At 48.9% G+C, this 21,732-nt stretch overlaps 1 protein-coding gene across 2 annotated transcripts; it reads left to right on the forward strand.

Moving 5' to 3' along the window:
* Positions 1-3,437: 3,437 nt before the first annotated feature.
* On the forward strand, positions 3,438-21,244 carry Cyck (cyclin K). Of its 2 annotated transcripts, XM_077681230.1 has the most exons (12): positions 3,444-3,603; positions 3,869-3,981; positions 4,789-4,830; positions 6,402-6,550; positions 8,676-8,757; positions 10,872-11,003; positions 13,677-13,782; positions 14,594-14,651; positions 15,254-15,426; positions 16,372-16,484; positions 19,458-20,091; positions 21,182-21,244. In XM_077681230.1, exons 4-12 carry the CDS (start codon positions 6,414-6,416, stop codon positions 21,238-21,240), a joined length of 1,494 nt encoding a protein of 497 aa, XP_077537356.1. In that variant the 5' UTR covers positions 3,444-3,603; positions 3,869-3,981; positions 4,789-4,830; positions 6,402-6,413; the 3' UTR covers positions 21,241-21,244. The 2 variants fall into 2 exon arrangements, with proteins under 2 accessions (XP_077537355.1, XP_077537356.1); XM_077681229.1 differs by lacking the exon at positions 3,869-3,981 and having other exon boundaries at positions 3,438-3,603.
* The last annotated feature ends 488 nt before the right edge of the window (positions 21,245-21,732 follow it).

Genomic DNA, 21,732 nt, shown 5'->3' on the forward strand with positions numbered 1-21,732 from the left:
CAGAGAATTGGCGTCCTCCAGTTGAATTGCACCCCCATCTTCTCACACTTCGCCAGATTATTGTCAAATATTATTAGAAATTCGCTGAATTTTTTCTCTTTGCATTCAAAGCCCCCCTCCTCCCCTCCCCCCCCCCCCCCCCCTTCCGATTTGCCGTCCAGCCCTAAGCCGTGTCGGCGTCATGGAACTCGGCCGTTGCTGACCCTCATTCTAGGCTTAATTATTAAGTACGAACTGGGAATGTATACTGCAAGAGCGTAATTAAGTAAAGCGAGAGCAAACAAGGAAAGCGAGCGGCCTCTTAGTTCGCCCGACCACTTTGTTTTACGGCCACTAATTTCGGAATCGCAAAACAGATTTCACGCTTCTGACGGTCGCGACAATTTGTCACTGAGACACGCAACAAAACGGCAAGCTAACGCTGCACCTTGTATTCGTAACGGCGACGCAAACGAGCACTGTTTAATGAAAGTGCACGCATAGTGTGCAGGTACGCAAAAGAGCGGCACACCGCAGCAGGCGAGCCTGCGGTCCGCCGGACTCGCTGGCTTTTTAAAGCGCGAGCATCACCGATTGCGTCACTCTTCTTGGCTGTTTTTGAGAAGTCTCTGTCCCTATAGAGTATAAGTTTAACCTAGAAATTTCACTTAAAATTTCACTTCGTACGACCATCGATCGGTGAATGTAGCAGACGCCGTCACGGCCCCGGCACTTTCGTCGGCGCTGTAAACGTGTTTAGCGCTGCAAAGCTTTTTCCCCTAATGCCAAGTTGATCGCTGAAATAGATCGGACGCGTCGGGGATGAACTGGTGACCACGTCGCAAAATAATCGGGAGCGTCGAGCTGATTTCGCTTCTGTCAACACGGGATCCTATGGGACCCGCGCAGCTTTGTACTACCCAGAAGTACTGCCCGGAAGCCGCTTGCGCAGCGCCCCCTGGGCAGCGCAGGAGGCCTATGGACATCACATGAATGTCCTGAAATGACATTGGATATTGTGACCATTTGTGGATATCCTATGGACTTTCGTGGTTTGCTGGGTTATTGTTGCTACACATTAATGCATCACTAACTGTGTACTCTTCCAAAAACAACCTGTTTGACCCATAGAGTTTTGTACAATGAAATTCTACGCCTTGATCACTTTCAAAGAGGTTGTATGAGAACCGCCTCCTTGATCCCTTCAAAGGAGGTTTTGTAAAAAAAAATTATACAACCGCGTTGATCTTTTCCAAGGAGGTCAGCTCCATTCGATTCAGACGCGATTCCCTGCAACGCCTGCAACGGTGCAGGATGCGCTGCACCAAAGCGCTCGATTCACCGCTGCACGAGTGGTTCCCTGCACCGCGTCGCTCGATTGCTCATGGTGCGGCAGCGGTGCCGCCGCGGTGCAGAGAATCGCTGCACCATAGAGTTTCACATTCGCGTGCCGCCTTGGGCGGCGCCATTGCAGCTAGCGACGTTCCTCGCTTCCTTGGCTTGGTTAGCCACATGGCTTCTTTTTCGTCTTGAAGCCAAAAGGGTAGCATTGTTCTTTTGTTCATCATCCATGAAACTTCTAAATAATTCCTGACAATTAAATCTTTCTGGAGCTTTAATTTTATAATAACGAAACAAATTTTATTAATCTTCTGCAGTAATATTGTTGCATTTTTGCAGTCAAAGCCAACTTTTCAGCCTGTTCGTGAGCCATGCCAAGGACAAGTGGAACGTGCCTGCTCGGTACATGACGGCACGCTCGCTGAAGCGCGGCTCCCCTAGACAGTTGCGCCAGATTTCCCTCTAGTGTATATTAGTATGAAACTCTATGCGCTGCACCTGCTACGGAGGAGGTGCAGCGATTCGGTGCCGTGAGCGTTGGGGCGTTGCGGGTTGGCAGGCGGCTGCCGGCAGTTGCGGCGACCGCGTGAAAATGTCCGTCGAGCTGGAAGATACGCGGGACGAACTTAGCGTCGCCGCTGATGCGTACGACGCAACCCAGATGGCCGTAAACATCCAGTTGTAGAGGACGACAGGCGATGATGATTAGCAGACGACTATGCCTGCACCTCGCTCGATTGTGAACACGCAGGGGCGCTGCTGACGGTGCAGCCGTGATCAGGGCTCGCAAGCTTGGACGTTCCCTGTCTTCCCTATAGGCGGCGTAAAAATCGACGCCCCACGTGACCAACCTTGACCAACCTAAAGCGCTGTTTTCGACCATCAAGCCCACCAGACGGCGCAGGCAAAATGTTACTTTTGGTATAGAATACAAAACATTCATTCCGTGACTCAAAGAGCCCACACAGTTCGCTTACAATGTGTTATTTAAAAATACTATTAACAAGTTCCGCATCAAACATCCGTTGAGCAAAAATGTACGCAACTTTTTACGAACAGCCGACTGGTGCACCACCTTGTTTCTGAATTCGCAACCACAAAGCCGCCAATTCAAATTGAAACCGCTGCAACGGCCGACCGTTTCAATGTGCGCGGAGGACCGGTTTCGTGACTGTTATTGCTGTTATGTGCTTTTGCGTCCATCAGTTGTTGAGAGGACTGGCAAAACACGAGAATTGAGTGCTTGTGGAATGACAAATGTGGGAAATTCCGCATCGGAAGGCAGCTGTCGAGGCCAGAATATTCGATTCTTCAAACAGAAGGTGAGTGTTATGCACTCCGCTAGAAAGACGGTGCAAAGGAAACCGTTGTCGCCGTCAATACTTCATTTGTGCCCTTCGTTCGAAATCTTAGCGCAAGTGAACGAGTTGTTATGGCAAAAAAAAAAATGTTGTCACGAAAGCGACGTACAATTGCAGCGATCGAAATGAAATGATGTGCTGGCCTCTGTAAACTTGCGGATGTCAATAAACGATTTGTTCTCACTTGCTGCTCACTGTGGTCTGTGCCAGTCGAGGCCATCTGGTCACCTGGCGTAACATCACTTCACTAGCGCGGCGCAAGTAAACACGCGACCAGCGTGCCAGCCAGGAGCCAGCAGGAGCAGCCACGGCCGGACTCGACGCCCCTTTCGCGCGCGGGAGGAGGAGAGTCGAGTCCTGCCGTGGAGCAGCGAGCCGGCGGCCGCCGTGCGAGGGCAGCCATGTTATTAAGGAGCTCAAGCGGCCTGTGCAAAAAGCATCCGCCATGTTTACAAAGCCGTGTTTACAGCGCCGTCAAGCGGGCGTACTGGGTAGTTCACGACGCCGCCACTACGCTTTTTCTGGCACTACAGGCAAAGCTAGACCTTTGCTTCTCTAAAATCCTCCCTGTTCTGTGCCGTGATGCACGGCACCGCGGAACCACGCTGCTGCACTGCACCGGCACCACAGAACTTTCTCTGCAACGTTGCCGTGCACCCCTTCTGAATCGAATGGAGCTGTTATATTTCTCAACTCTTTTTAGCGCTAGTTACCGTACTAGGCCGGGAAGTTATGGCGGCCAGCTTAGGGCAGTTTATCGCTCTAGTACTTTCAGCCTTGTCGTAAACAAGATGGCCGCCGTCGTGTAGGATTTGGTGTTGCGTTCTCTAATTTCATTTCTAATTCAATTTCTTTGAAGAGTCTTTTTCGTAATGTTTAGCTCTTAGGAAGTAAAATGAACACCAGCATGAAGTCAAGTAGGGTAAGTAAGCACCATCCCTCATTCAAATTCTTGTTTGTTTGATATGATTTTTGGCGAATCTTCAGAAATGGTGCTTGGTTGCAGCCTTTTAACTTCGCGATGTTTGATATCGGATAATTCTAAGGTCGAGGCTATCCTGTTTTTGTTTTTTTTCTGCCTTTGCTTGTGGACTGGATCCTAGATTTTCCGGTAGCGGGTTAATGCAATCTGCCTTCGAGCGAGAGGCAGTGGAACTAACGAGCTGCTATTTCGTCTTCACTTCCAGAACGCATGAGCTCACACGGGCGGAATTAAAGCGTGTGCTTAACAAAGAGCAGTCGAAAGTACTCTACCTACTGCTCCACTGTCCTTTGCGTATCCGTAAATTCCTATTCGAAGGTACGTGAAAAACGCTGCTGTCGCTCTTTTTTTTTTTCTGTGCCGTGCTTCGACGTTCCGGGCGTAGGAACGTGGGTGGAAATTTGCAGCCAGGGAAGTTTACGATGCTGTGGCGTGACTCGATGTGAGCTGTCCTCGTCTCTTCGTCGATCGCAAGACGACAGGTCAGCGGTGATCACGACGTGCACGCAGTCTCGATCTGTTTCGCTCGTAACCCGCTACACAAACGCGGCCCGGCGGCATTTTGGCCGAAGTTCACCTGTTCCTACGCCCACAGAGGGACTCATCACATCTCATTCTGTGTGCTCGTCTGCCCGACGTGTTGTTCGTCTGCCACCATCAACCTGCCACCAATCCTTCTGCTAGCGTCTGGAAAAACGTCGACGCCATTCCTTCATTGCGATGTTTGTTTGCGTAAATTTGCTGCGTAGATGTCTGACCGGCGCTTTCCGTTAGGGCTATCAGATTTTTTTTTCGCACGTACTAATTCGTGAGAGCGCGCTTCGCATTTGGAATGAAAGCCATTTAATGCTTGTTTGATCATGCGCAACGTATTTTATTTTAACAAATAACGCGCGAATTTGGCTGCGTAAAGTAATCCTTTTTTGTTACTTCTTTGTCTCTATCTCTGCATAAGCAGTGCCACTAAATACGTGCTGGGAGCCACAGAGAAAATGAAATGCTGCAGGCCACTCACCACTCATCTGCAGCTGCCTTGGTTTGCCGCACAGGCACCGTGGTGTTTAGATGTCTTCTCATGGAGCAGCCACATGAGGATTTTGTGACAACATGCTCTTTCGTTTGCAGGGAAAACGAAAGGCCTCCCCGTATGTGACGGAGGCTGAAAAGGTGAGGAACACCTTCAGCAGTTCTTGAATGTTGCTCAAGGAAACTGTCGGCATTGCGTATGGCAGAATACAGAGAAATGTGAACAGTGAAGCGCACAACCTCCAATGCACGAGGCGTAACCTGGCCACTACGAGTGAAAGCTCTGTGTATGCCTCTCACTTGCATGCTCGGAGTGACAAACATGAAACAGACCTAACCTCCAGCATGTGTAAAGACCTGGTTTGTTTCAAGGGATATCTTGGCCGTCAGGCTTGTTATCATGCAGTACATGCATTTGGATCCAGAGGTGGAGAGTAAGGTGCAAGGCAAATGTTGGATCCTTTTCTCCTCGTTGTCCCTTCAAATACGCATGAAAACAAAAAATGTGTTTTAACTATGCATGCCCAGGACTAAAGGTCACTTCCTGCTTGATTGCGCAGGGATGTTGAAAGGCAGAGCAGGCAGATACACACTCCCGCTGTGTCGAGCAGATTTGTGACCTAACGGGAGACCATATTCTCAAACACTTTGAGAAGTCGCACACGTGCAAAGTGCCTAGATGCAGCATCCATAGAGTGTAGCATGCATTGAAGGCTGTGCGCTCTGTTGTTGCATTTCTTTGCACAGCCAGTGTAGCTATTCAACACTCATTACGTGGCAGGTTAGTTAAAAAAAGGCATCTCTGACAAACAGCCCTGAATTCCCTTTAGATTACCTTGCACACCCATAGGGTCTGTACTTTTCCAACATGTAGTTTCACAAGGCTATGACTGCTTGCTGCTTAGAATTCCTTAGGCCTGTAAGTTGAGATTCAGAGTCGGCTAGCTGGGTTGTTCCTATGTCTATAGCCATTCAGACCTTCTGCCTGTTGCCTATAATGTAGGAGACTGAGCTCCAAAGGCCAGCCAATGGTAGGCTGGTTGCGTACATGTGTCTAGACATGCTGCAACCCCTCTAATGGTTTCCTCTTGTTGAACTCGTGCAATCAGCAGGTCAGTCTAGGCTATTCTAGTGGGTTTCTAGCACGCGTTTTTTCCTAGTCGGTAGTGTTGTTGCAAGAGTGTGTTCAGTCATTGGAGTTTTGGATGATGATCCAGCTATTGCCTACCATGGCCTACCATTTGAGCCTGTTGAATACATGAGGCGGTAGGGGTGACACAGTGTTCTTCAATATGCAGCTGTGGCTAAACTCCGCTGCAGAATCTGGACCATCTGAACACCCCTGCTTTATTGTAACTGAGGCACAAGTCTGTTAGTGCGACACCGAGGGGACAAAAACTGAAATTAGCTAAAGATCTGCCTAAAAAGTAAGCTGGCTTTATAAATTAGGAAAGATTAAATTTGGTAGTGCTTGCTTGTGCTTCCGCAGTTTTTTCCTAATGACTAACAGAAACAGCCGCAGGCGTTCCTGTACTACTTCGTCTTTCTGTTGACAGATGGCAGGCCAGTCAGCTTGCCCCACACTTGCCCTTATTTACCCCCTGTGCGGGGGGGTCAACCGTTTTTTGATACACGTGGCCAATGGGGGAAGGGGGAGTTTTGCAACTGGTGTATATATGTGGAGTGACCCTGGTGCGACTGCAATGGTGCAGGCCCAGCAGAAGATGCCCAACTGGTACTACAACAAGAAGGCGCTGCGCAAGACGCCCTCCTACCTGGATGGCATCTCGGTGGAGAAGGAGCAGCGCTACCGGCGCGAGGGGGCCCGCTTCATCATCAACGTCGGCACCAAGATGGGCCTGTATCCTTCCCTGAATTTTCCCTGTGGTTCCCTAGAATTTCCCTAAAACGTTCCCCAGATTTGTGAGTAGGGGAATGAGCAGCGATTGGGCATTTCTTTTTGGAGGCAATTGTGGAGAGTCGTTACTTTACGACCCTGCCCAAGGGGAGAAGCTGCTGTGGTTGAATCTCTGGTGAATGCTCAAGATCCCCACGGCTAGGAGTCAGCTCCTTGGGCGGTGGCGCTACGAGATTGGGGAAGGGACGTGGTAAAAATTTCTTCCTCCGTACAGGTTAGTTTTTCTGCAGGGAAAAAAAGACTCCCTTTAGTTTTTTGTGTGTTTTTTTTTTTAATTCAGTATTCGAAGGAGGGTATTGAACAGAAAAAAATTAGGGGGAGGGTTTGTAGTGTAAGTGTGAACTATTGCGCCCTGCTTCAGATCCATAAAAGATGAATGGGGAAACAAGGCTGACAACTTGTTTGACATTCTTATACCCCGGCTACACTAGGGTCCGAATGTCATTTGACCCAAATGCCAAGTTGTGCTGCTACACTAGGTTTTGAAATGCCATTCAGCTCAAATGACATTCGCACCAAATGAGCACCGAGAGACATTTGGGATTTCAAATACCATTTGTAGCACTCTCGCACGCAGCGTGTTTGATCGGCAATAAAAAATCTAATACTTCCGTACATAAAACAAACAAAATATTTTTGTGTGTGGAACTTTGTTCACAGTTCATTTACCTAAAATATGCAATCAACATACTTAATTTTCATTCTCTCAAAACCAGTGGGTCAGTTGCAAAAAAAAACTATGCAAACAGCCACCACATTAGAGTCAAAACTGGTGTCTCTTCTAATTCGATATCATCTACTGCCTTAGACTGCTCCTAAATTTGATTGCTGTATTGTACGAAAACGGAACAAGGCGACAACAGCGCCACTACAGCACAGTGAGCAATTGTGAAAGCTTTCAAATGCCATCGAAATTGTAGTGTAGCACGGCGGATTTGAATGCCATTCGGGGCACCCCATTTGAGTCAAATGACATTTGGTTCAAATGACATTCGGATGCTAGTGTAGCAGGGGTATTAGACAGGTTGTTCATTGTTTGTGTTCTCATGCTAATTTTTAACAGTTGTTGCGAGGCATAATCGAATTAAAGCTAATTATACCGTGGAAGACAGAACCGAACTACTTGTAAAGCTTAAACAACATTAGGCCTCTGTGTCTGCCAAGAGGCTTTCCCACTATCTTACCAGATGCACAGTGGGCCATTTGAACTGAATATGCTGAAAAACAGTGCCAAAACAGGTAGCTGGAAAGACGCACAAAAGCGCTGTAGTATGTAAAAAAAATGGGGAATAATTCGGGGAAAGAAAACAGACAGCCCATCACAGACTGTTTGAGCACCAGGCTACTGTTGCTTTATGCTATACCCGCACTGCTTTTAGAGTTTTCGTAATGCTGTTCGCACCCTTTGCTGTAGTGGCCACCTGTGTTTGGTATTGCTTTCATTTCCCAAGCTTGATAGCACTCGTCGAAAAATTTGCGCGTTTGCTGGGAGTTGTTCGAGGGACCCTGCAACACTTTTTTAAACTTTTTTCTATATCTTAAATGCCTTAAAAGCACTGTCAACAAACACATCGTGTACTTGGGCATGGAGCAGTAATTTCTGGCTGAGATTCCATCAGAAAACTTGGAAGCCTGTTCAAGACGATTTTTTTTCTCTTTCCCGATTCCTTGGCGTTTTTTGAGCGCTCAAATTACATCATTACAGCAATGTAGCGGCTATTGTGCACTGCAGCAATAATCGTATTTGATAGCCGCTTTAGAAGAGAGCCAGAAAGCAAAAGAAAAGGGGACGACGGCGGGTAGTTCAGCTGCGACAAGCAAATTGCCCATTGCTGCTCTGTGCTGGTGATAACTACAGCTTTTGCAGTGCTTCCAGACGGGAACGAAAGGGTGAAAGCATTTATTGGAAGTGTTGCAGGGCCCCTTTAATGTAAGCAGGTCATTCATTCCAGGTGCCCGCAAGGACTAGCAGTAGGATCATTGCAGTGAGTTTGTCTCTTTTGTTGCGCCCACTTGCTGTGTGACAACGGCAGCGCCTGTGTACCTTGACTACTACACTGTTGGCCAGACGCTATGACACCATGGCCACAGGCGTGGTGTACTTTCATCGCTTCTACATGTTCCACTCCTTCAAGACATTCCCCAGATTTGTGAGTACACGCACTGCTGGCACCTTGAGCAGTGGCACAAGCGTTCGTTTACAGCAAAATTTTCTACCGAAAAGCGCAGTGTGGCAAGTGCAATTGAACAGTTTAGAAATGGGATGATGATGGAAGGACGAGCAATGCTGTGGTGCTGACAATCGGTTTCCTTTTCATCCTAGCCCCGCCTCTTGTGCTGCTGTGTCAAGTACGCCTTACTGAACACTCGCACGCAGTGTGACATTCTTGCACTGGGCCAAGTTGGCTAGCTTTTACATTTTCGTTTTGTTTTTGTGCCAGTGACACCTAGGTCATTGCTTGTTCTTTGCTGGTCGACTCTGTTTCGTCCAAAATTTGCAAGCCTCTCTAATTTGCACCAATCCAAACAGCAAGTGGAAGTACCTATATTTTTTTTTTTTTTTTTTTTTCAAATTCAGTTAAATTGGAACTGCATGCACCATCAGTGCAGGCAGGCACGTAGGAGTGTGTGGAATAACCCTCCTCTGCTGGTGCGAACTACCGCTCTCTTGAAACAGTGCTCGGGTGACTGCAAACTCTTAACAGAAGTAATCTTACGGGGGACAGGCGAAAAGAGCGCACACTCATTCGGAGTATGCTTCGGAGGTGCTGGCAGGTACAGTGGGACACACAAACAGAAAACTAACTGCATATTATGAAACCACAAATAGGGAAATACAACACAGAGAAGCGGAACAGGTTCATAGAAACATCAATATGCAGATTAAGAGTAGGTCACACCCACGCTACACACTCATACCTTTTAAACGGAACCCCACCACCATCTTGTGAGAAATGCGGACGAAGACTTACAATCCTCCACCTATTGATTGAATGCTTGTCATACCATGACGCTAGGAAACGACACTTCCCCGAACTACACCTACACGATACCCTTACACCCATCATTGTTTTTATCTGATCAACCCCCGATCAGAAGTGAACGCCTTGTAGCCTACCTCGCTGACATTGGATTTTTAGCACTCATCTCATACCATGTGTGACATCAGGGCCACCCAATGCAAATAGTGAGGGTGGTTCTGAGCGTTTTCATAGCGTTCCAGGGACGTCACTGCCATCCCTGCTATGTTATGGTGCTCCCAGCACACACCTAAACATCATCATTGTTACATCTCATCTTCTTCATCTTCGCTTTTTAGAGTAAGGGCCCTCTACACCCATATATACACTATTTTTATCAAGTACATCGCAATCATCGCCATGCCATTTTAACAACAAATGTGACAAAACAAACATTGTCTTGGCGCTCTTTGGCCTCAGACGCCCTTGCGCCAATAAAATATACATAGTAGTAGTGGTAGTGAAAAGAGCGCATGCACCGCTGACTTGATACCACTTGTATGGCAAAGTATCGACTCGTTACGGAGGGGATGAGAGCTAACACGGCTCTCTCGTGTGCACTGTCCCGGAGTTAGGTAGGCTTTGTTGAGATAGGATGCGACACAGTTTGATTGATCGGCACTTGCGCATAATCATTGCCTGTGCATCTACAATCCCTTGTTTTCTGCTTGTTGTGTTTGCCTGTGCGTTTTGTTGGGCATAGTAAACAAACACGCCCTGCATCCGGTGTTGATACCCAACTTGTGGGGCTGTGTAACGTGCAAAAAGAACTTTGAGACCCCTTTATTATAGCGTACTGAAAGAAGACTGTGTGTTGTCTGGGGCCAGTGCGGGGGATTTATTTTGCGATAGAAAGTTCTCGCGAGGAACTCCTGCCAAGACCAGAGCTCTTGGTGGTCTGGTGGGTCGGCAAGTTTCGTTTGTTGCAATTTATGCTTGTTTATTGTCGTGAATAATCTTCTTTCTTAATTTTGGGGCATCGTATCTAATGAAATGCCTTAAGTAACTCTGCAATTTATGAAACTGGAGTAAAAAAGTTGTACGGGGCGCTGGCTTCGGCAGGAGTTTGCCGGTGGCCATCCATTGGCTTGCTCCCGAGGCAGCCGTGCTGTATCTCTTCTAGTACACTGCATGTACGTGTGCAAATGAGTGGCGCGTAGATACGGGAGGTGGGCCTGGTGATGGCAGCCTTTCTTCTGATCGGTGGGGGTGTGAATGATGTGGGTGTATTCGCAACAACGCAGATCACGGCCTGCTGCTGCCTCTTCCTGGCGGGCAAGGTTGAGGAGACGCCCAAGAAGTGCAAGGACATCATCAAGACGGCCCGCTCCTTTCTCACCGACAAGCAGTACCTGTCCTTCGGAGAAGACCCTAAGGTCAGCTGGGGGCATTTGGAGGGGGCACACTGGTCTCGGGAACTTTTTCTCTTTTTGCTTTACAACCAGTTTTCGTGAAACTTTATCAGTTCTGCTCTAGAATGGCTCTGATCTCTGCTGTGCGTGGAGAGCAAGGATGCTGTCAAGATGTGTCAAGAAAAATGTTTTGACGGGCGACGTCAAACAGCTCTTTGGTTATCGGCATGTCCTGCGTTTTGTTGTCCTGTGTTTTGTTTCAAGTTCGAGCTGCTTTTCACGAAGGTTGTTCAGTTTTGTTAGCTCATTTCAAATATTCAATTTGTTTCAATGTAACATAATTAGTTTCCAAAATAATTTGAAATCTTTCCTGATTGTTCTTGAGAATAATGGAGAAAAAAAACTACTCAACAAAAAATTACCAGGAAGGCATCAATTGATACTTGAGGTTGTGGAGAATGCAGTGTTGGAAGCAGTTTTTTTTTTTGTATGGCAACCACATGCAAGTTTACATCAACTCTAACTTTTAGGTTTAAAGTACTCATGATAACCAATTATAAATAACTCTAATTAAACGATTATTGAAACATGAAATGCAGCATCTGTTATCATATTGCAAAGTTTAATCATTCAGCTTCATGCTGCGAAAGAAATTATCTATCTAGCTGTACTACGGGCTGGGAGGCACCGCTCGAGAATTTCCTATCGCTGCGATACTGCTTGCGGCGAAAAATTGGGGAATTGTGGAAAAATTGTCATTTTTTCACTGAAATCGGGCATGTAAGGCTTTTTTAAGTACCTGGTACTGTTCAAGTACCAACGTTTTGGAGGCAGAACTGTGGAAACCAAGAAAAATGTTTTTGGGGGCAATTTATTGGTCCCAAAGACCCATGTGCCTCCTTATGAAGGACAAGAGGGCTACCCAAGTGCGAAAATTTTGCTGTGTTGTAACTTTCTTTTTTTTCTTGTTCACCTTCTGGTGCTTTTATAAAATCTCCAACAAAGAAGTCCTTTAACGGCTATACTGTTGTATTGTTGTTAACTTTGCTTTAAATAGCCTTTCAATAGCAGCATGGTGTTTTTGCAGCAGCCACAGGCATCTTCCAAGCTTGCTCACGAGCCATGCCTCGTAAAAATGAAATGCTGCTCCGTGGTACGCGACAGTGCACTTGTTGAAATGTGGCTCGCGTAGACACAGGCACCAGATTTCTGTGCGGTATACTCTAGCCTGAAGTTCTATGGCTCCTTCAAAGGGCATTTTCTGTGCGATTCAAGAACGGGAAAGAGGAATGATTTGCTAGTTTGGCAACCTGTGGGGAAGTAGAATCAGAAGATATCTGGTGCTCCTAATTCTGTTTGCAGGATTCAAAGGCGAAAGCTACAATTATCAGTCTTGTGTTTGTGTCTCTCTCTTATGCTGTGTTCGGGTGGTCGTTTTAGAACGCTCTGGAGCACTCCGAAAAGCGATTCTCTGTTCGGGTAGTCGAAATCGAGCGCTCGACGTATGTTCGGTTGGTCGTCTCAGAGCGTCGTCCTCCACTCTGAGTGCCTCTGACTGCTCTGACTGAAGTGGGAGCGGCGCCGAAATCTGGAGGCAATCAGGTTACATGACCCCGGCCGCCGCGGCTTGCCCACTCGCGTGCCTAGTCGGTGGCGTTCACTTAGGCCTGGCCAGCGGTTTGTTGTGGGAGTATTTCGACGTTTTTGCTTCTCGCGCTATTACTGAAGGCAGCTTCGCATCATGTCGAAACAGAGACGCCTATTGAGTGTAAGGGAACCGTCTCCACTGCTTCTGCAGCTCGAAATCGACGCGGAGGAGGACAGCAGCTCAGACGATGGCGACTCGCACGTTTATGCGACAAAGTTTGCATAACTGTTCGCCGCACCGCTTCCTGTGTTATAAGTGCAGGAATACGTTCGCAACTTTGGCTTGGAGCTAACGCGTCCGATCTGGAGGCCGCCATTTGTTGAAACACCATGGCCAGCCTGGCTGTTTGCAGTTGCCGTGTTGGCCGTGCCGTGGCGCCACGGTCGCGTGCTGCTCCAAGATTGGGTATGCGTACGGTTGGGGAGTGGTGACTCTTGCTCAGATTGGGGCAAGCGACGCATCGACATACTCCGAGTTGGAGTATCAGAGTGACCACTTGAATACAGCATTAGCTTTCGTTTTCTTCGTCTTTTGACAAAAATTGCGCCAATGGGCAAGACTGGTGGCAATTCGCATGACAGCTTCTGCATGTGACAGCTCTCCTCCACCGTCGCGTGCACCCGTTTCTATGCACGTGCCGTTGCATTCACCGATCACAGGGCACACATTAGGCTAAATCTCGTTCCATTCGGCAAGGGTGCCGGTTACCACTGCAGTTAGCGCACTCGCCAGTGATCTGAGTTCAAATCCTACACAAACCTGTGTGTGTTTGTGTTTTGTCTGTCTATTCTTTACAGCGGCGGCCTTTCTGGTGCCATTGCATTGACGCCGACTGCGACTACAGTCGCCTTTCGCGTTCGCCTTCATATGACAGGTCAAAAGCACACCGCACGTTCCTCTCCCTCTGCCTGTCTCCGCAGTGGTGCAGTGCTGCTGTCACCCAAATCTGAAGAATTCCAGATGCAGAGCACGTCTTGCACATGCGTATGCAGTGTAAACATTACCGGATGGTCGAGTGACATGTGGGTGGCGCGTGTGTGTGTGCGCAGGAAGAAGTCATGACCATGGAGCGGATTTTGTTGCAGACAATAAAGTTTGACCTCCAGGTCAGTCATCCCTATGGGTTTCTTCTCAAGTACGCCAAGTGTCTCAAAGGTGGGTGGGGGTTATGACCCCTCCGTTTCTGTTCCCTACTCTCCTCTGCTTGCCTTGCTTCCTCTCTTGGTGCTTGGCTGCGAAATGTGGCAGTCCATTAGGATGTCCAAAAAACAGATGAAAGTGCTGCGCGTTTGTTCGCTTGGGAGTGCGAACATGATTTATTTATGGAATTATGTGCAGGCCAGTGTGAGAACAGGCTTCATGTGTGTCCTTGAAAACATTACACACTCTTTAATTTAAAAAGCTTGTTTTCAAGGCCTTAACGGTTTTAGACTCTTGATTACTAGAAAACACCATGCGAGACTGCTTAAATTAAGGACTGAGTGAGTGCTTGTTGCTTGCTTAGTGCTCTTTAGTGAAGAAATGTTAGTATTTTGTTGCACACTGTAGGAGCCTGTTTGTGTAACTGTAACAAACAGTCGTGAGGAATGGTCAAAGAAGAAAATGTCGTTGGACTAGCTCCAGCAACGTTCCCATTTTTGGATAATTCACTGTCACTTCAAGCCTCCATTTCCCCCTGAACATTGTTCTCAAGAGTTGTAACAGACAGTTCCACACACGTAGCATTGAAAGTCGTTGGAAGACCCTAAATTTTGCTCTATAAACCAGCGTGAATCTCGTGGAAAAGGGCAGCCTGATTGCAATTTGGGGAGCATAGTTGTAGTGACTGTGTGTGTTTAGTGCTTGCTCCCCTTTATTCCATTTTTGCAAGGGGGGGCCAGAGGCCGTTTGTGGATTGTCAACTGATGTGCTTGGCACTGGGGTGTAGAATGCGTGGCCTGAATGTGCACTCCCTGGTTGTTTTCAGGTGACAAGGCAAAGCTGCAGAAGATGGTGCAAATGGCCTGGACATTCATCAATGACAGGTGAGCCCCAGGGCCTGTGTTGCCCAAAGGGGCCCTTTGGTTTTTGAATCTTTCTTTTCCTTCTTTTGCCTGTGTGGCATAGTTTTGAATTGTTTGGGTACTGCATCAGTTCTCCCTTCCACCTTTGCACACATTCTGCTAATCAACCATTTACGTCATGTTAGCTGATGGTGAGGCTGCACTCATTCACCAGGGAACGTTGTCAAAAGAGCTCTTCATTTGGAATCGGCCACAAAACAGTTGCTGTCTACTGCATTGCCTGTAATGGCCGCAACCTTAGTTTTTGGGGTGTTGTGCTTTTCATCTGTGGCATGCCCTTTGATTTCAATCAGCGGCTTTGATTGGTTCTACGGATCCAAGAACAGCCGGAGGGCATTGGATTGGGCCAAATTTTGTAGTGACCGTAATTGAATGACGAACGGCTAAGCGGTAATCTTCAATGGGTGGCACTGGAGAGGGATGTTTGAGTCGGGTACTTCACAGTGCGAAGTTGCCTCTGAGTGATGATGTGACTTTTGCACTCGTGTTGCGCGTCTAAGTGGAAGGGCCCGGAAGGAAGGTGCCGCCAGCTGCAGGTTCTTTCCTCCCCTGTTGTGTTGCAGCCTGTGCACGACCCTGTGCCTGCAGTGGGAGCCCGAGGTGGTGGCCATTGCGCTCATCTACCTGGCGGGCAAGCTGTCCAAGTTTGAGGTGACCGACTGGGTGGGCCGCACCTCGCGGCACCAGCGCTGGTGGGAGGTCTACGTCGAGGACATCTCCGTTGAGCTGCTCGAAGGTCAGCTGCCAGTCGGGCTTCTGAGGAGGGAGGAAATAGTGTGGGGTGTGCTCCTTTTATGTCGACTCGGAGTGATTTGACGTACCAGCTTATTTGGCCACCTGAAAGGAGGAGCCCAGAAAGCACGGAAGCTAACTACATTGGCTAATTCAGCCTGCAACCAACTCCTTTGTGCATGCATTGTACACAAGAAGTTAAGAAACATGCAAGAACTGAAGATATTCGGTGTGTCGTGCTTGAATTTTTCAAGTCAGCCTGTGTTAGGGTACGAGTCATCTCAAAATGTAAACACTAAGTGTGTTTATTATTTTTTTTTTTTTGAACAGGGGTATTTTTAAGAAGTGCGCAATTGTGTAAACAATACAGTGTAAACCAGACAGGGAACCAAACTCGCTAACACTGACAGTCACCAGCATTTTACTTTCGGGCTCATTTGTGGGATTTGGCCATGGTGTACAAGTTCAGTTGAAAGGCTTATGATGGTGAATGTGCAGGCTGCGCTTCCCTGTGGTTGCCCATTATGTGTGCTTAGGAAACATAGCGGCAAAATGGTGTGAGGTTATTAGCATGGGCTAGGCAACCATCGGCTCTCGCTGTCTGCTACTGTGCGGGTAGTGTGGTGCTTTCTAGGCCATTCACCAGGTGGCAGCACCTCACCGCTACCCGGCCACGACTGCTACTGACATCCTCTTTTACACTAAAAAACAGTGACAAGAGAACCGTGAGGTGTGCACAAAATGTGAGCTTTTACTCCTCTTCAAAACAAGGCGTCGTCTGTTGTCAAATTTGTCAAATGAGAGTAGGAAGAGCCATGAAAGGTGTGATCCCTCAGATCAAAAGAGAAGCTGCTTCATCCTTCGGTGTCCCTTGAAGCAGTAGGTTCCCGATCGCAGAGTGGGCGAGCTGTGCATCCCTGTTCTCCTCTCGTTCTCCCCTGTGTCGCAGACATCTGCCACCAGGTGCTGGACCTGTACTCGACGCCCATCCCGAACACGCCCCAGGACTCGCCCCCCGACTCTCCCGTGCTCCCCGCCAAGGCCGGCAGGCACTCGCGACCCGTGAGTGCCAGGGACGGGGCACGCACATCATTGGCTGGGGGTTGTTCGGCTTTCTTGGGACGGGAGGACGTTTTTTGGGGTTGTCGCTTGACCTTCTCGTTGGGAGCCACTGGTCAGGAGAACAGGATTGTTCTCACGCCTGATTGGGTTTTTGGGGACGGGGCGGTCACGTGGTGCTCACTTGCGATGCCTGCTAATGCTGGCACATTTGGATCTACTCGGGGAAACTGTGGGCGTTGCACTTTTTGCTTAGCAGTGCATTGGGTATGAAATGAAACTAAGCTGCTGGAATCGTATGATTCTGGATGCTGCACTTGAAATGTTTCTTATTGGTGATACATTCCAATGTTGTTAATGCAAAGTCTGGGGAGATCCAACGTTAAGTTCCATAAATGCTGCTGGGAAAGGTATCTCGGATGAGGGTCTGCGCGAACTAGGGCCTACCCTTGCAGGGAAACAATGGCTAGTGGTGGATACGGATCGGTGGCAAACTTATTGGTTGGCTAAACAGTACACTTTGTGCTTGGAACGCCCGAGTGGGAAATTGTGTTCCTTGTAATGTAATGTTGCTTGAGTGACAACTGCGGCACTAGTAAAGCTTGAGGTAAAGTTAGTAGAGGTGTCCAAATATTCTAAACTTGAAATTTCAGGGCAAATAATGCAAAATTTGAAAATTTGATTTTACTTCGAATTGAAATATGCACCGCGTTCCCTCGCTCGCGGCAACGGGCTTTCCCACACTGATCCAATGACGTGGGGTCAAACGGTAAAAGGGAGGCACTTTGGGGAAAAAACAGCTTGAATTTCTTATGTTGACGAGGGTAGCTTGAGCGCAATCTTGTTACCAGTGTGTGAAGAGAGGTTTTTCTTCCAGTGTGCTTCTCCTTTCACTTCCCGATAAGTGGAAAAGGGTTGACAGGACGATCTGCTTCTTTCTCAAAATCCCTCCTTTTACGTTTGAACGAGCAAAACAAGCCCTTACAACTGCTCTACTGAAGTGTGGAAGTGTTGTCCACCAAGAAAATTTGGATTTCCTTATGGGGATAAGAAATATGGGGATTTTGAAATACCGTATTTACTCGCACAGTGATCGCACCCCCAATTTTTCTAAACAATAGGATTTTTTTTTCTCGTTCTCCTCGCATAAAGGTCGCACCTCAAACTGGCCCTGATCAGTACTGTACCATGTGAGTTGTCTGCTCGTTCTCACTGATGATGATGATGGTGCATGGGGACTGAGTGCCGTCTATTGAATGCAGCACAAACAATGCTGCGCATTGAGTTATGGGGGTGTAGCCATGCACGGGTGCTGAAAACAGGGACAACAGCAACCGTAACAACTTACCCTCTGTTTTGTGATGGGGCTGGCTTTGTCCGTCTCATAGCCGTTTGGCAGTGGGGCAGCGTGCCAGTTATACGGCTGCATTTAAGTTGAAGGCAATGATTGTGCTCTGAAGCACGGCAACTGTGCGGCCAGTTGGCGCTTTGACGAGGTTTGCCTCCAACACTGGAGATAGATGCCAGCACGATAAGTTTAGGGCTTGAGAGTTGAGCAAGATAAGAAGACCAGCGATTTTCTGTGTGTTGAAGAGGCAGTGCTGCACTACGTGAAGGATCTCCGCAAAGAATGCTGCGCTGTATCACTGGAACTGATCCGGAACCAAGCGGGCATAATGCCAGGAGGCAGGAAATCCGCGCTCGAGACATTAAGCACAAGCAATGGCAGGACTACATGCCTCATGTGACGGCATGGTTTGTCTCTCAAATGGAGGAGGACTTAGTGCCAGCTGCTGCGTATTAAAATAAGAGTTTAGACTTCAACCAGTTTGTGATTGGGGTCCACCCACGAAAAGGTCTTTTCTTATCACAGACAGGAAATGCCGATCGGACCCCACTGAGCTTTGACATGCACTGTAACAAATCAGCCAAGGAGGGTCTTTTTCAACGGAGTGTCTTCTTCAAGACATTTGGTGCTGAGAAGCAGAGGTGCACTATTATGTTGGCTATGATAATGGACGGACTTTTGTTATTTTTGAGCAGAAGACTCTTGTGAAGGGAAGTTTTCCTCATGGCATCCACATTTGAGTGCACGAAAAGGTGTGGATGATGGCAGACGCCATGGTCAACTGGACCTCGACTATCTGGTGGCAGCAGCTGAGAGCTTCTTTCGTTGCTTCTTGTGGTGCACAGCTTTGAACGGCCACCTCGCCAAAGGTGTTCATGCGAGGCTGGATGAAGTACGCGCAGACATTACTAACGTATCATTGAACAAACAGTTGTAAAAGCTGCATGTGGACTGGATGACAGGGTTCCACCTTGCTTTGATGCCAGACGGCGGCGAAATCACAAGGCCACCAGTCGAGCTGTGCTCTGCACCAGGATTCTGGAAGCGGGGAGTGAGATCGGTGACACCGTGATCGTCGATGAGTTTCAGGAAGACTGGGATACCAATACCAAACTCGCTTGACGCCACCAATGAAGACGACTTGCACTGGGAGCAGTCAGTGATGGCAATGTGGACTCTAATGAGGCAGTGTGTGATGATAGTTTAGATTCGGACTCTGAGTGAGCTTCCATTTGCTAAGGAGTAAACGGAGCACATTGCAGTTCTTGTGCATAATGAATGTGTATGCTTGTCACAAGGGCAATTCTTGTTCAAAATTTATTTTCCTCTGACGGTAGCTGTCTCACGAATTCTGACACACAGCGTATTTACATTCTCTTTCCTGTACCCCGAATTGTTCCTTCAGAATTTTACTCCGTGCATTGAACCCCACCCCCAATGTTCCAGCTTCATTTCTGGAAAAAAAGTGTGATCATTATGCGAGGAAGTGTGGAACATACCAGTGAGGCCCATGCTTGTGTCATGCTCAGACACCCATCTCTTGGGTGTGGCAGTTTGTGGTTTCAACGCTTTTCCGTGCCTTGTGGTCAAAGTGATGAAATAGTGTCTCTCCCTGCCGGCTGTCCCAGTCCTCCCCGCCCAAGTCTCCCGCAGTGGTGGTGGTGCCGCCACCGGCGCCGCAGCAGCAAGCCCCGCCCCCCGAGCTGCCCGTGGTGGTGGTTCCCCCGGCCACCGTGGTGGTGGCTCCCCCGGTGACTGTGGCGGCCCCCCTGGTGGCCCCCCCTCCCCCGATGGCCGGTATGCCCATCCCGACAATCGACAGCTGCTCCAAGGCCGCCATGGTGGTGGACATGGTCGGCGGGCAGCCCCCGCGGCCCCCCCTGCACCACCACGAGCCGAGCAGCGAGAAGGCGCCGCCCCCCGAGGCCTACCGGGGCGGGGGCTACCCGGCACCACCCCCGGGCTACTCCCTGCCGCCCCCACCCCTGCCACCACCGCCCACCTCCCACCCGCCTCCTCCTCCGGGCCAGCCACCCTACTACCACCACCGGCCAGGGGCACCGCCTGAGCCACCCTCATACCCCGGGGCCCACCAGCCCCCACCCCCGCCTCCACCCTACCACGGAGCCCCTCCACCACCTCCTCCCCCTTCGGCACTGCCGCCCTACTCCGGGGCGGGCCCAGTGCTGTCGTACCCACCCCCTCCACCGCCCGGTGGCGGGTACCTGCCGCCGCCCCCGCCCAGGCCGCCCAACCCAACAGGTGTGCCCTCGGTCAGGATCACCCGCATCACCAACTGAGCACACCCGCCCCTGGTGCGCTGAGGCCACCCCCCAGTATCGTCTGTCATCCCCCTTCCCTGCTGCAGGAACGGGGTGCAGTGGGGGGGTGGCCCATGGGTGGCCCCCGTTCCTGCCAGGGTTGTGCAGAAAGCCACCTGAACAGATGCCTCAGGCTTGAAGGGCTGCACTTAGCTGATCCCTCCCCGTCTTCATCACGTAGCTTGTAGCTGCAGCTTGCAACAGCATTCACGCGTGCGGAGCCTTCGTAAGCCGAATGCGATGCACTCGTGTGGTTTGTTTCAGCGGGGGCGCAGTATTGCATGCTGGGCAGAGTTCATGCGAAGATTCTAAGCCTAGTGGGCACCCAAACTGTTTTGAGGGATGCTCCTTAGAGGGGCAACGTGTACATCAATGAACAGGTTACTCGCATCGATTCCTTGCGCGGCTTTAGAAGCTGCACTCATCTCATCTTGTCATGCATTGTGTGTCACAAGGGGATGTACTTCATTTGCTCTCAAGTGTGGAAGATTGTATAAAGGTGCGCACGCTCCTAAGCCAATAAGGTAACTTCTTGTTGTAAAAAAAAGGCAAGGCAGCGAAGGCAACAAAAAGAAAGGCGACGAGAGAACTGGGGTGCTTAGTGGCATTTAGTTGTTCCTAAAAGGGCCTGGTGGGAGTGTGTTACAGGGCAGGCTGAAACGACGTGTACTTTGGTTCGTAGTACCTCTCAAGTTTGAGGACATGGAAGCCTGAGCTTAACAAGGGAAAAAGGGCATTTAGTTGTTCCTAAAAGGACCCGGGACTAGCTTGAGTGAGCATTTCTTGCACATTTTAAGTTTGTTTCTAAGTTTTCTTTGCATTATGGCCCAAATTGCGCACACTGCTTGAAAAGAAGGAAGAAATCATTCACAGTCTCGCTTATGGAAATCATCATAAGCGGGCGGGGGAGAGGAGCAGGAACATACTGCTCATTCAAAACGTGATGTTTCTCTTGTGTGCCATGCACTGTGCACTCTTGTGTGTCTGTGGGTGCCTCCAGTGGGTTTATTCTTTTTGTGCATGTGTTTCAGATGCCAGTACCGGGCCGCACAGGGGACGTTATCCCCCAAAGAAAATTGCTCGTGTTTGAGTAAGCCTCTCTCTACACCAAGTACCTGTTTTTTTTTCTTTCTAGTTTAAAAAAAAAAGTCTTCAACGTGTAAACCCTTACGGTGGTTTCGCAAATTCTCCTGTGGCCGTACTCTGATCCATCTTTTTTCTTTTCATGTTCCTCACGTTGAAATTCTGTTGTTTTGGCCGCTTTGAAGGGGTACTGGTAGACACGAATGCATGTATCTTGTGGCACGAGTGATTGTTCGTGCTCAGAAGCAGGTGAAATGTGAGGAGGAATGGGGAAAAGACTGGCTATTATGACTTGGATAGTTCAACAGAGGCTATAAGGACTGCTGTTGCAGCTTCCATTAACACATCTGTGGTCCTTTTTCCACCTGCGATGCGTACCATCATCCCCATCACATTTTTTTGACGAACTTGTACCGGACTGCGCGCGGTATGGTGTGTTTTGCGCGCAAGTGTACATTACCGACTTCATCCGTAGACATTGGGCCATGTCTGTAAAGTG

The sequence above is a fragment of the Haemaphysalis longicornis genome, unplaced genomic scaffold (assembly GCF_048455015.1).
Source record: "Haemaphysalis longicornis isolate Haplotype H1 unplaced genomic scaffold, Haemaphysalis longicornis Haplotype H1 scaffold_8, whole genome shotgun sequence".
NCBI classification, from domain to species: domain Eukaryota; kingdom Metazoa; phylum Arthropoda; class Arachnida; order Ixodida; family Ixodidae; genus Haemaphysalis; species Haemaphysalis longicornis.